Raw genomic sequence first — 13,544 nt, 5'->3', positions numbered from 1 at the left:
AACTTCTCTTTAATAGACTACCAACAAGACAAAAATTGCTTAGGTCTAACAAATAACATTAGAAGAGATGTTGTACTCCAAACAATACCATCTATTTTAGAAAGCAAATTTACTAGGAGAAAAAATAAACTTGTACTTTGCTCTATATTGACTCACTAGACTTAAATTTACAAATTTCCAATAATATCTTGCACTTTTGTAATTATCTAAAAAATTCATGTCCTATATTACTTAATGTAAAACAAATATTACAATGTTAATGAGTGAAATATGCCAACACCTGCTTCTAAGCTCATTCCAAACCACCAAACTCATTTAATTCCCTTCTTTCAGTAGGAAAAAAAAATCAGGAGTGAAAAAGCAACTCAAGCACAAGATCATCGACCTCCGATAATCTTGTACTACAACGCGGAGTCCAGAACGCGGGCCCTAACTCGCCGACGCTTTAGAAGCGACTGCGAACGCGACGGATCCAACCTCGAATGTCGTCGGAGGAAACTAACAACCAAAGGCACGAGGGATGATTGGAGGCTGCAATGCTCACAATCGCAACCAACAACAGTTAATCAACAGCATTAGGTGAGCATTGTCATTACGCTGCCGAGGTGAGCTGCCCGCGAAAGGTAATGCCCACCTGGCGAAGTCGCCGTCGAGAGGCATAAAAGGGATTGCGAGCGGAACGACGAATGATGGTTCGAGCAAGGTTCGCAATCCAATCGGAGAGAGTGTGGATGATCGATCGGGCAGCGATTTGCGCTGAGCGTTTGATGCCAAAGCGAGGCAGTTCGTTTGGGGTTTTTTTTGGCTTTCTAATGGGTCTCCGAAGAATTCGTACCAGTTTATGGCTGGGCAAATTTTGTGTGGCGAGGACGGGGACGAAAGCGGCTTTCAAAAGCAGGAGCAATGGTGATTGGAGCTCCGTCGTGCGAGGCTGACGCCGTGAGATGGATGTCGCGTGATGGGGCCCGCGCTGTGGTGGGGGAGGAAGGGGTTTAGCTTGGACGGGCTGGGCTGGGGAGGAGCATTCGGGCCCGGCCCGGCTGGGACATAACCAAGCGGCCCATTGGCGGTGGAGCCTTGTTCCACCGGGACGTGTGTGGCGGAGCTTCAAAGCAAGAGCAGGGGCGGAGGGTGGTCACAGGGATTGATTCAACGCGCGCTTTGAACTGTAGACAAATTGGCCCAGATCCACGCATTACGCGGCACACTTTTACGTGTTACTGAGCAGACTGAGATGGTTGTTGCGGCGCTTTGTTTGGTTACCGGTTGGTGGTTTAGCGTAGGCTGCTCGGGTTTTGAGTTTTGAGTTTTGTTTTTGAGATTAGTCTGCACAAGGTTTTGAGGCAGAGGTGGGCGGGTCTTGGGATCTTAGACAGGTTCCAATGCACGTGGAATCGAAAGGGTCGCATTTGAGGTTTTGCGACAGGGGAAATCGAGTGAGGAGAGAGTTTTAGGGGCTGGGGAGCAGGTGGAGGAGACCTGCCCTTGTTTAATGGTTGTACCGAGGCTTTCTTGAGCAGAGAGTGAGGGTTCTTTTGCGAGTGACAGAGTATTGGTGAAGAGCGTAAGTGGGAACTCAGGAAAGGATCTCGAATGTTGAAGATCCGTGGGCTAGGCGTTTCAAGGAGGTAGCAGCATGAGCACAGTGATTTTGCCTCTGAATACGGTTTTACTGCGTGCTGCCAGCCCAGCTCAGCTTCGTGCACCTTCTCTTTGCACTTATGCTCTGGAAATCGGCACTTAGTCTCACGTTCTTGTAGTAGAGGCTGGAAATGATAACGGACTTTTCCTCTGATACTTTGAAATATCAAAGGGTAGTAGGGTAGACCGAGCATCCGGATCGACGAGGATAGGACGGTCCAAGCAGCTTTGGGTACCACGAAGCCCCTAATTTGGTTTTGGTCTGAAGCGTGGATTTTCGATTTAGAAGATGACGGTCAACGGAGGCCCGCATCTTGAGAGATGCATTTTAGTGACTGGCGGAGCCGGGTATATTGGTACTCACACATCGCTACAGCTGTTGCTTGATGGTTACAAAGTTGTCATATTGGACAACCTCGCTAATTCAAGCGAAGAAGGTCTGCGGCGGGTTGTGGATCTGGCTGGAAAGCAAGGGGAAAAACTTGTCTTTTACAAGGTCTGTAGCTCTGGAGTCCCCTTCTGACGTGATTCATCATCTATTCTACTGTCTTTATTCTCCCTTCAGTTCGAATTTCGAAACTTGCAGTGGCATATATCGCACATTTCCTGTTCGAAGTGTTGTAATGTGATCAACATTGTTTTAGAGAAAATCTGTAAAATTGCAGGTGCAACGTCAAACTACCAAATGTAGTGTACGTAGTTGGAAGGGGTTTCATTTTTTGATAGTACCGTTAGATATACATTGCTTTCGGAACTCAAATTACATAGCCTTGCAGAGATTACCTGGTTGGACCGAGTCCTTTTCATAGTTTGATTGTTGTGGTTACATGCAGTGTAGATAACACAGATAATTTTGCATAAATTCGCCCAATTCTACTAGCATTACCTATCAGATTATACTCTTCGTAGGCTGCTGATCTACTATTAAGTGCATGAACCCGAGGTACGATAGTCTTTATCAAGCTAGAATCTCTTCATGTTTAAGAGAGTTCGTCAGGAGCATCTATAAGACGTGGCTCCTTTCCCCTAAAATGAGATCTCGTCCAGGCTGATATTGCCAACATATGGATGTAATCTTTCACGCAAAGCTTTTTTGCAAATCGTTGTTGGAAGAGATGCTTTATACAGACTAACTTAATTTCAGCTGTTTGGAGTGTAAATGTCCCGCTTGATCCTTTAATTATTACAAAAGGAATAACCCGTGTTGCTCTGGTATTTGGCTATGCAGGCAGATCTTTGTGACAAGGATGCTATTGAAGCTGTTTTTGATAAGCATCGGTATGTTACTATGCTGGTTGTTAATAAAATTATATTAGGCTGTGTCTTGATTTGTTTCTTGTCCTTGTATTTGGGCAGCATCTCTGCATGGTTGCATAATCTCAGATTTGGTAACAGCGAGTAGGTCATGATCTCGGTTAGTTAATTTTTGCAGATTTGATGCTGTGATCCATTTTGCGGGTTTGAAGGCAGTTGGAGAGAGCTGTGCAAAACCTTTGCCTTACTACATTAACAATATCCTTGGCACCCTGAACCTTCTGGATGTTATGAACGTTTACAACTGCAAAAAGGTCTAGATCCACCGAGACTACTTTTGCCTTCGTATCATATTGTGTATTATCTATATGGTCCCATTGTTACGGGCTTAGACATTCGCTTTTGGGTTCCGCTGTGTCCGGTACAATTGCGATTTCCAGATACAGACAGCTTGTTCAAAAGCGATTGTCTTGTTCTGAAACTATTGACACTACTTTACCATGGTGGCATTTGTTCTTTCAGTTAAGCTCTTCTTTTCATGCATGTTGGTGGCATTTGGAATAGCTTGTATTTCTAATTAAGATTTGACCCTGATCCTTAGTAGCGACTGTGATTTCATTCTTCTCTTCTGTTTTGTAAGTAACAATGAGCTTCTGTTTTTGCAGCTAGTGTTTTCGTCTTCTGCAACGGTCTATGGACAACCGGAGAGCGTCCCAGTTACTGAAGAGTCCCGTCTCTTTGTTTTAAATCCATATGGTCGTACAAAGCTTCAGGTTGAAGAGATGATGCGGGACATTACTGCTGCAGATCCAGATTGGAGATGTATAGTGTTGCGATACTTCAATCCCGTGGGAGCACATCCCAGTGGCCGCCTTGGAGAAGATCCACAGGGCTTTCCGAACAATCTGATGCCCTTCGTGCAACAAGTGGCTGTGGGCAGAAGGAAAGAGCTGACGGTGTTTGGAACTGATTACAACACTAAAGATGGCACTGGGGTATGTACAATTTGGAAGTAATGGCAATAGAATTGTGTGGTTCTCACTTACCGTCGATTGATGCGTGTCTTGGATCTGTATTGACAAGCTAATTTTTTTTTTATGGATACCAGATGAACTTCACATCGTCCGTTTTAGGTCAAGATAACCATATGTTAATCTATTTCTGGTTTTACAGGTCCGTGATTACATTCACGTCCAGGACCTTGCGACTGGTCACAGCGCCGCCCTTCACAAGCTGTTCACAACGCCCGATATAGGTCAGTCATGTTCTATCTATTTTTAGACATATTGGAGTCTAACTAGACCTTGTCAGTTGTTCTTACTCAGTTGTACTTGTCCCCATCTGAAAATTATTCGTGGATGTACAGGATGCACTGCTTACAATCTGGGAACGGGGAAAGGGACTTCTGTACTTGAAATAGTTGCTGCATTCGAGAAGGCTGCAGGGTTGGTGAGTGTCTGTGCTTTTAGTCTGGTGATGGTGTTGTATCTATGACACGATCAAAGTATCTGTATTCTGCTATTCCGCTTGCGCTTAGACGACACTAACCTCAGTCTGACTGGTTGTAACAGAAAATACCATTACGAATTGCAGGCCGACGGCCTGGAGACTGCAGTGTAGTCTACACCGCTACAGAAAAGGCGAGGAAAGAACTCGGATGGAAGTAAGTTATTTAAACCACTCGATCATCCAACAACTAGTGTATTGGGTTGTACTGATCACTTGTTATCATGTACTCCATCTCATCGGTGCATTTGAGTTGGTGGGTTCATAGGCGCATTGTTGGATCAGGTTGCTCTTATCTAGTGCTCTTTTCGCTCGTCTGAGATTGATATATTTCTGTATATGTTGCAGAGCGCAAAATGGAATTGATGAAATGTGTCGAGATCAGTGGAAGTGGGCAAGCAATAATCCAGATGGATATCGATCAAGTCAGGAGAAGTCTCCAGCGAACGATTCCAAGCCTCTCGCGAATGGGAATCACGAAGCTGTTTTGAATACGGATACTGCTACTTGATATGACATAAAACTATTGTTTACGATACTTCCGACATTTTCCACTCCACTGTGGGCTCCGCCTGCCACATCGAATTCCGAACAGATCTTGGCAACGGTGAGCACAGTCAGAGTTAGTATTTTGTTGGCCAATTCTTTTCGTAAGCAATTATCAAAGAATCTAGCAAACGTTTTTGCTTAGATGTCAGACAACTCTTTATATTTAGAGAACTTAAATGACTGTGACCTGGAACGAGTAGTTGCCAGTCACGACGGATGCGTGTTAAGGTAAAGCAATCTTTGAGAATGGTATTAGATTCGAGAATTTTTCCATCTTAAATTGGATGCGAGTAGGTTAACTGATTGAATAGGTTTGGATCAGGAGAGGGTAACATATGCGCACTGTATGGCGATGGCATTCTCAATTCAATGTACAGAATAATTCTGTGAACTTGGTGGGGGATCGTTAGAAGTCTCTTTTGCCAGGAAAACCAATATCAATAAACCTTCAGCAGTTCTGTAGATCTTTTTATTTTTTTGAAGATATGATTTAGAGAACATAGCTAGCCAAATTATGTTCTCTCCTTCATCATGAACTGTAACCACCACTATCGTCCACTCCACCTGCTTGTCCATCAAATGCCCCAAACTGAACTTCATTGATGATAGTTTTTTAGTAGCAGCCTCTTCATTTATCTCCCGTAAAGTCCTCTCTGATAACATATCGACCCCTACATAAATTACTAGTCCCAGTGCCCAAAGCACACGCGCACGGTAGGATCGAAATGACCTAAGTATAATGAGCAGTAAGTTACGAATTACTCATCTGATTGATCGACGTTTTCTTTAAGTAGTCTCTAGTACAAAGAACTCAAATTATTCCTAAATATGGGGGGGGGGTTCCTCTGCAATTGAAATGAAGATGATTCTCTAAAAGCTTGAGAATAAAGTTTCTTTTTGTTCATGCTTAACTTCAAAGAAATTATTGTAAAATTCATGATGCCCCTGATTAGAATGGACAAACCAGAAATAGACACAATGGTCTTTTAAAAACTCTAAAAAAATACTTTGATAACAAAAATCAAAATCTTGAGGTTTAAGTCAAAGTTGTTATATCTTGTAAATTAAGAATTTATAGAGCAAGTTTAAACCATTAAAATTGTCGAAGGTAAAAACTAAGAAGCAAGTTCAGCCAAAATCAAAAAATAAGAGGGTAAAAAATTTGAAGCACATTAAATCCTAAATTTAACCATAAATCCTAAACTTTAAACTTTTAAATCTTAAAACCTTATCTCTAAATTCCTAAATCCTAAACCCAATATTAACTTTGATTTTTAGAGTTGATAAATTTGTTTCTAAAGTTTAGAATGGCTAAATTTGAAATCTAGGATTACTAAAATTATTCTTAGGATTTAAGATGGTTGATATGAAATTTTATGGATTCTAATTTTTTTTTTCTTTGAATTAGTAAAAGGTGAAAATTCGGAGTTAAAATAAGTTTCATTATTGTACAAACTAAAATCATCGATTGTTGTGTAGAAGTTAAAAATGTTTTAAAAAAAACTTCTAATATTCTAATGCATTTTATTTATTTTTATTTTTTTCTATTTAGAATTATGTAGGTGCTATTTTAGTTTAATTTCCACCTTTTTTTAAATCATGTACTAACTTAAAAGAAAGTCATAAAATTAATGAAGATATTATATTAGATCTTACAATCATTATGGTTTTTGTTAGAAATAACCATGATAAAAGATAAAGCTTTAAAAATCAACTAATATAGATGGTACAAACTAACTATGGCTTGATATTGACAGTCAATTCTAATAGTATGATGCTATGTAGAAAACAAGTTAATATTTTTATTTTTTCTTAGTCACATATATTTTATTACTTAGGTATAAAATTTTGTTGAATTCAAGTTTTTGGTATGAAGTGATAATTTTTATTATAGAAGTTAATATAGATTTATTTACAAAATATTATTATATATAAATACGCCCTTTTATTTTTCTAGATAAAAATATTTGTCTATAAAGTAGATTCTCTTGAAAGCAATGTTTGTTTTTTTAAGTTTAATAATATTTAATAAAAAAAAATCAAAGATTTGTTAAAAAAAAATATATGAGATGTGCAATGTGCAAAGATATGGTTCATTATATTTTAAACCAAATATAGATAATCATACAATCAAAGTTAAAGTCTATCAAGAGTTGTGTTTTCTAATATTGTCTATCATAAGATAACAAAATCTAAAGGCTTAAGCTACAAGCATACCCTAAGTTGCCATATGCACATCTATTATGTCTATATACACACTTGAAACTTTTGATTGGCTCATCTAGATCTCCTTTCCCTTGTCTTAGTGCAAATCTTGGTTCCGTATCATAGATATTTGAGTCACTGTAGGGAGGTTCATAATGTATAGTAGTCTTGTTTAGGCTTATTCAACAAATCTATGGCCTATGCTTTTATGGTAGCTTTTATATAAGAGCTTCCATCTAGTATCCACTCCATTATTGCTATGGCCTCTATCTATCTAGGGTGATATTTCAATTTAAGCATCAATATGTCTACAAATTTTGGCTTCTATTATGTTACCTCACAGAAGAGCTCATTTAGAATCTTAGCCATTGTGACTAACACATTTGTGTTGGAGCAAACAATAGATGTCAAAACTGACCTAATCGGAGTATTATTCACAAGAGCAAGTCCTTTCTTAAGTTCCAACTAGAATGGCTTTACTACCTCAACAATTTGTAGTACTTCATCAAAGGTCACCTCCTTCCTATGGCATGTGCTTTTGCAAGGGCCAAGACCTATGCCAAGACATAAAAAGAAGATATGGATGAGCCAATTAGAAGCCTTTGATGTGTGTATAGACATAATTGATATGCACAAAAGCAACTTAGGATGTGCTTGTAGCCTGAGCCAAATCTAAATGATATGTCAATAAGCACTATGAAGATTAGATTAAATTAAATATAAGATATATTAGCAATGGTGGAAGGAATGTAAAAATATATTTGCAAGAATTTTCTTTTAGAAATTATATTAAAAATTATTGTTCATATAGAAAAAATTGTAGATGGATATAAATTTTGTAATAATCTTAATTTTTTTTTTATTTAGAAATATTGAAACTGCATTAGAAGTTATTTTGATTATAAAGATGGATTTATTGAAATATTTTTTAGAACATGTCATATTATATTAGAAAAAATAGCAAATAAGATTATTGAAAGAAATTCATATATATCTTCTATTTGTAAGAAAAACACAATAGCTTTTGTTAGACAAGTACTATGGTGGAGTAGTAAGCACATGGAGCATTAACTTTAACAAGCAAGGAAATAGAAAAGTATCCAAAGTCATCAAGAAGTTTTGATAAAATAAAGCCAATATTTCTATGATAGTTGGAAATAAGATGATTCTAGTAGTTTTCGCCTTATCTTTAAATTTCTTCATAATATACATTAATTTGTTCATAATAAGGTGGTGGATAGAAGTGTGGATAGAGTAATATTGAAGAAGTCCAAAAGTAGTGGACATTGAAAGAAAGAAAGAAAGAAAGAATGTATAAAGATTGTATTAGAAGAACTTGCCACTTTATTAGAAAGTATGGTACAAATTATTGAAGAAATACTATAAGCATAACACAAGTAAGTAGAAATCAGCAAGGTTGCACATAAGAGAAGTGTGGAATGAGATGTCTCTTACTTCCAACACCCGTTACTTATAATCAGAGTTCACATCCAATATGTATAGACTTCATCCACATTCATCTATTACTAGCCCCCACTCGAGACCCTAAACTTAACCACCTCTTGAGACTCTAAACCTAGCCGTCTGTCGAGACCCTAGCCGCCACTTAGTCCTTATTTGACTTTGACCATTAGCAACTTACCTAAGAGAATATTCTCTATAAGATAACTTATTCTACTTTTACTATTACTTATTTATCTCAACACTCCCACTTTGCTAATTGTCAAAGCCCTTCAAACCTAATGCCTTTGTCAACATATGATGTCTTTCTTTGACCAATGCCTTTGTTAACAAATCAGCAAGCATATCTTCTGTTGCACAATACTTCAAGTCAATCACTCCCATTTCAATCTTTTCTCTTATAAAGTGATGTTGAATGTCAATGTGCTTGGTTCTTGAATGATGCTTTGGATTCTTTGCAAAAGCAAGGCATCCTTGATTGTCACAATTCAATGGAGTTGCTTCCAATTGCACAAGTCCAATATCCTCCAAAACTTGCCTTAACCATGTTGCTTCCATTGCACCCTGGCTTGCTGCCATGTACTCCGCCTCTATTGTAGACCTTGCAATTGTGGGTTGTCTCTTACAATTCCATGAAATTGCTCCCACTCCAACAAAGAATACATAGCCCGTTGTTGACCGCCTATCATTTACATCTCCAGCCCAATCCGCATCACAATAACCATGCAAAGTAATACTTTCACCTCCAAGGCACAATTTGAAGTCCAAAGTGCCTTTCAAGTACCTCATGATCCTCTTGATGGTTGCCCAATGAAGTGGTCCTGCTTTTGACATGTGTTGACTTACGACACTCACCGCATAAGCAAGATCCACCCTTGTGCCAACCATTGTATACATAAGTGACCCAACTGCTGCCTTGTATGGAACACCTTGCATTTGGCTTTCAACTTGTGCAAACTCTTCATCCGTGAGCTTCATCAACTTCAAATTGGACTCCAAAGGTGTTCCAATAGGCTTGCAATCCTCCATGTTGAATCGTTTCAACACTCCTTCAATGTACTTCTTTTGGCTCATTGTGATGGTCTTGTTAGCACGATTTCTTGCAAATTCCACTCCTAAGCAATAGTGAAGCTCTCCCAAATCACTCATCTCATATTCCTTTTCTAACTTTACCTTCAACCAATCCATCATCTTTAAAGTATTGGTTAAGATGATTAAATCATCTACATAAAGGATAACAATCATCAAGAACTCTTTTGATTGTATCACATACATAGAATGATCAGCCTCACTTCTTTGGAATCCCTCATTAACAAAGAATGTGTCAATTCTTTGATACCATGCCCTTGGAGATTGCTTGAGTCCATACAAAAATTTCTTCAACTTACAAACAAGATGTTGCTTGCCTTCTTCTACAAATCCTTGAGGTTGATCCATGTAGATGTCTTCTTCCAACTCTCTATTCAAGAAAGCCGTCTTCACATCCATTTGATGCATCTCTAAGTCCATTGCTGCCCCAATTGCCACAATGGTTCTAATGGTGGTGAACTTAGCCACGGGAGCAAATGTCTCATTGAAATCAACACCAGTAACTTGTGAGTATCCTTTGGCAACTAGCCTTGCCTTATATCTCACAATATCACCCATTGCATCCCTCTTGGTTCTAAACACCCACTTACAACCAATTGAAGATCGATTTGGTGGAAGTTGAGTCAATTCCCATGTTCCATTGCTCATGAGAGATTTGTACTCTTCTTCCATAGCCTCCTCCCACTTCAACGCATTCGTAGACTTCATAGCATCACATATATTCAATGGATCAGCAAGGAGTGCAACATTGGCATGTTCTTCACTTACTTGAGGAAAGATATGGTCCTTCCACCATTCACCACGTTGTTTTCTTTCTCTTGTAGGATATCTCCTATCATTTGAAGAAGATTCACCTTGATGCTCTCCAACCTTGTTTTCTTTTGAACCTTGTCTCTTCTCACTCAAAGGTTGGTATTCCTCATCATCATCATCATCTTCAACTTCTTCATTGTTTGTCATCCCAATTGTATACACTTTCTTCTTCTTCTTTTTCATCTTTTTTGGTTCTTCATGTTGATTCAAATCTGCACTTTCTTCATTGTCTTCATCTTCTTCTTCTTCTTTCGTTGCTGAAATTGAAGATGTGTCCACAAACACACCATTACTCCCACTTGGACACATTTCCAAGTGCTCACAAGCACTTTTATGCTCCATAAATTCAACATCACGACTTTTGATGATTTTCTTGGTATCCAAACACATTAGCCTATATGCCTTGGTACCTTCACAATATCCAAGAAACACACATTTTGTACCTTTTGCATCAAATTTGGACCGCATACAATCTGGTACCTTTACATAAGCAATGCATCCAAAAGTCCTCATGTAAGAAACACAAGGTTTCTTCCCACTCCAAGCTTCTTGTGGAGTCATTGATGTAAGTGCATTTGTAGGACACCTATTCCTTGTATACACTGCATTCACCACAGCTTCCACCCAAAATTCATGCCCAAGGTTGTGAGCATGAATCATACTCCTTGCCATCTCCACAATAGTTCGATTTGTCCTTTCAGCAACTCCATTTTGTTGTGGAGTATAAGAAGTGGAAGTTTGTCTTGCAATAAGATGAATCTTCAAATACTCATCAAAATGTTTTCACAAATACTCACCTCCATTGTCTGTACGCAACATCTTGATCTTGCATTCATATTGCTTCTCCACAAGTGCCTTAAATTCCTTAAACTTTGAAAAGCATTCACTCTTGGATTTAAGGATGAAAATCCACACCTTCCTTGAAAAGTCATCAATAAATGTAACAAAGTATCTTGATCCTGCCAATCATGGTGTCCTCATAGGTCCACAAACATCAGAATGCACAATCTCCAATAATTTGGTTGCATGTGTTGCAACTCCACTTGGAAATGAAGCTCTTTGTTGTTTGCCTTGAATACAACCTTCACAAGTAAGATTTGTGCATGATTGACCAAGATCTAAGCCACTAACCATGGATTGGAGTTCTTTCATACTTTTGGCATTCAAATGACCAAGGCGTCGATGCCAAATGCCAAACTTGTCTTGATCTTGTGGAAATTCAGCAAATGCCGCCACTTCAACTCCATTCACCTTCTTACAATTGATGAAGTAGAGATTGCCATCTCTAAAGCCTTTCAACAGATTATCTCCATCCATTGTCTTCACAAAGCATCCATTCATATCAAATTGTACCTTACAACCATGAGAAACAAGTTTACTCACCAAAAGAAGGTTCTTCTTCATCTTTGGCACATGTAACACTTCCTTCAATCTGATCTTCTTTATTTGATTCTTCACAACAATCTCCACCACAATGGAGCCAATTCCAATGGCTTGCACCATGCCATTATCTCCTAACCATACTTTTGTTGTTGGAATAGTCTCATAAGTGTCAAATGAACACTTGTATGGAGTCATGTGCTTGGTAGCACCCGAATCAATGATCCATTTGGACATGGCAGCCATAGACGTGCCTTCTCTTGCCATGAATGCATAATCATCTCCACCAACTTCATCACATGCATTGTTAGCATTTTCTCTATCTCATTTCTTGGCCTTGTAGCAATTTCGTACAAAATGACCCGGTTTTCCACAAATGAAGCAAGTTCTTGCATTGCTTCTCACATTGTCACGTTGGTTGGAATAGATACCTTTGCCTTGTCTTGAGAAGAGAGCTGAATCTTCACTTTGATGCTCCTTCTCTTTCCTTTTAGTTACTTCATGTGCAAGTCTTGATGTCACATAGTTCATTGTAAGCTCCTTCAACCTCAAAGACTCCAATGCCACAATGAGGTAGTTGTAGGACTCGGGAAGACTCATGAGTAGAGTCATGACAATGTCACCATCCTCTAAAGGCTTGTTAACAATTGCTAGTTGATTTGCAAGAGCCTTTACCTTATTAACATGTGCCATGAGGTCTTCACCTTCTTCCATCTTACAAGTGAAGAATTTCCTTCTTGTGAAGAGGATGTTGGACAAGTTCTTGCTCTCATATATGTTGCAAAGTGTCTTCCATGCTTCCGCTGGTCCTTTGCAATGGATAATGTGAGAAAATTTGGCTTCATCCAAGTTAGTGGCAATCATGCCAAAAGCCTTCTTTTCATGTCTTTTGAAGTCCTTGTGGTCCTTAGGGCTTGCATCTATGCTTGGAGAGTCTTCACTCTCATCTACAATATCTCAAAGGTCCAAAGACGCCAACAAAAGCTCCATTTTGACCTTCCAATGGTAGAAATTGTTGCCTCTAAACTTCTCAATCACTCTCAAACCTTCACCCTCACTAGAAGCCATGTCTAAGGAGGAGTGTATCAAAAAATATTGAGAGGAGTCTCTAAAAGCTTAAAATCACCAAACAAAGTTTGCACTAGCAGAATCTCAGAATACCCTATTATGAACAAAAGAGTGGTATCTCACTGAAAACACTTTCAATTCAACTTGTGAAGCTTTCTACAAGTGATTGCACCCTCATGGAATTCACAATCACTCGTCTTAATCACTTTCTCATCAAAACACTCAAGAATAATGAAGAAACTTCACCAACTCAAAAAAGACACTATCAAGGTCTTTCAACAAAGTCTTAACCTCACAAAGCAAGGAGATAAGAACCCACAAAGTAATGTTAGAGATGTACAAGCTTAATACCAATAGCCTCCTTGTACCAACAAACCTAACATCAACAAATACCATAAGATCTAATCCACACAAAAGCAACAAACAGAAAATGACTTCAACTTACTTGAATAGCACAACAGAGAGTCTGTGGGCCCATAACCTATTGAAGAAATACTATAAGCATAACACAAGTAAGTAGAAATCAGCAAGGTTGCACATAAGAGAAGTGTGGAATGAGATGTCTCTTACTTCCAACA

The 13,544-nt window shown here is 38.7% G+C and overlaps 1 protein-coding gene across 1 annotated transcript; it reads left to right on the top strand.

Moving 5' to 3' along the window:
• Positions 1 to 554: 554 nt before the first annotated feature.
• Positions 555 to 5,412, top strand: LOC112280577 (UDP-glucose 4-epimerase 5). Its single transcript, XM_024516214.3, has 8 exons — positions 555 to 2,137; positions 2,870 to 2,919; positions 3,074 to 3,209; positions 3,561 to 3,890; positions 4,069 to 4,150; positions 4,262 to 4,344; positions 4,467 to 4,558; positions 4,750 to 5,412. The coding sequence occupies exons 1-8, from the start codon at positions 1,931 to 1,933 to the stop codon at positions 4,910 to 4,912; spliced, it is 1,143 nt and encodes a 380-aa protein (XP_024371982.1). The 5' UTR covers positions 555 to 1,930; the 3' UTR covers positions 4,913 to 5,412.
• Positions 5,413 to 13,544: the final 8,132 nt, after the last annotated feature.

The sequence above is a fragment of the Physcomitrium patens genome, chromosome 3 (assembly GCF_059467195.1).
Source record: "Physcomitrium patens ecotype Gransden chromosome 3, ASM5946719v1, whole genome shotgun sequence".
In the NCBI taxonomy this organism is placed as follows: domain Eukaryota; kingdom Viridiplantae; phylum Streptophyta; class Bryopsida; order Funariales; family Funariaceae; genus Physcomitrium; species Physcomitrium patens.
Note: the sequence above shows the minus strand (reverse complement) of the source record. Positions and strands in the feature narration are given on the sequence as shown.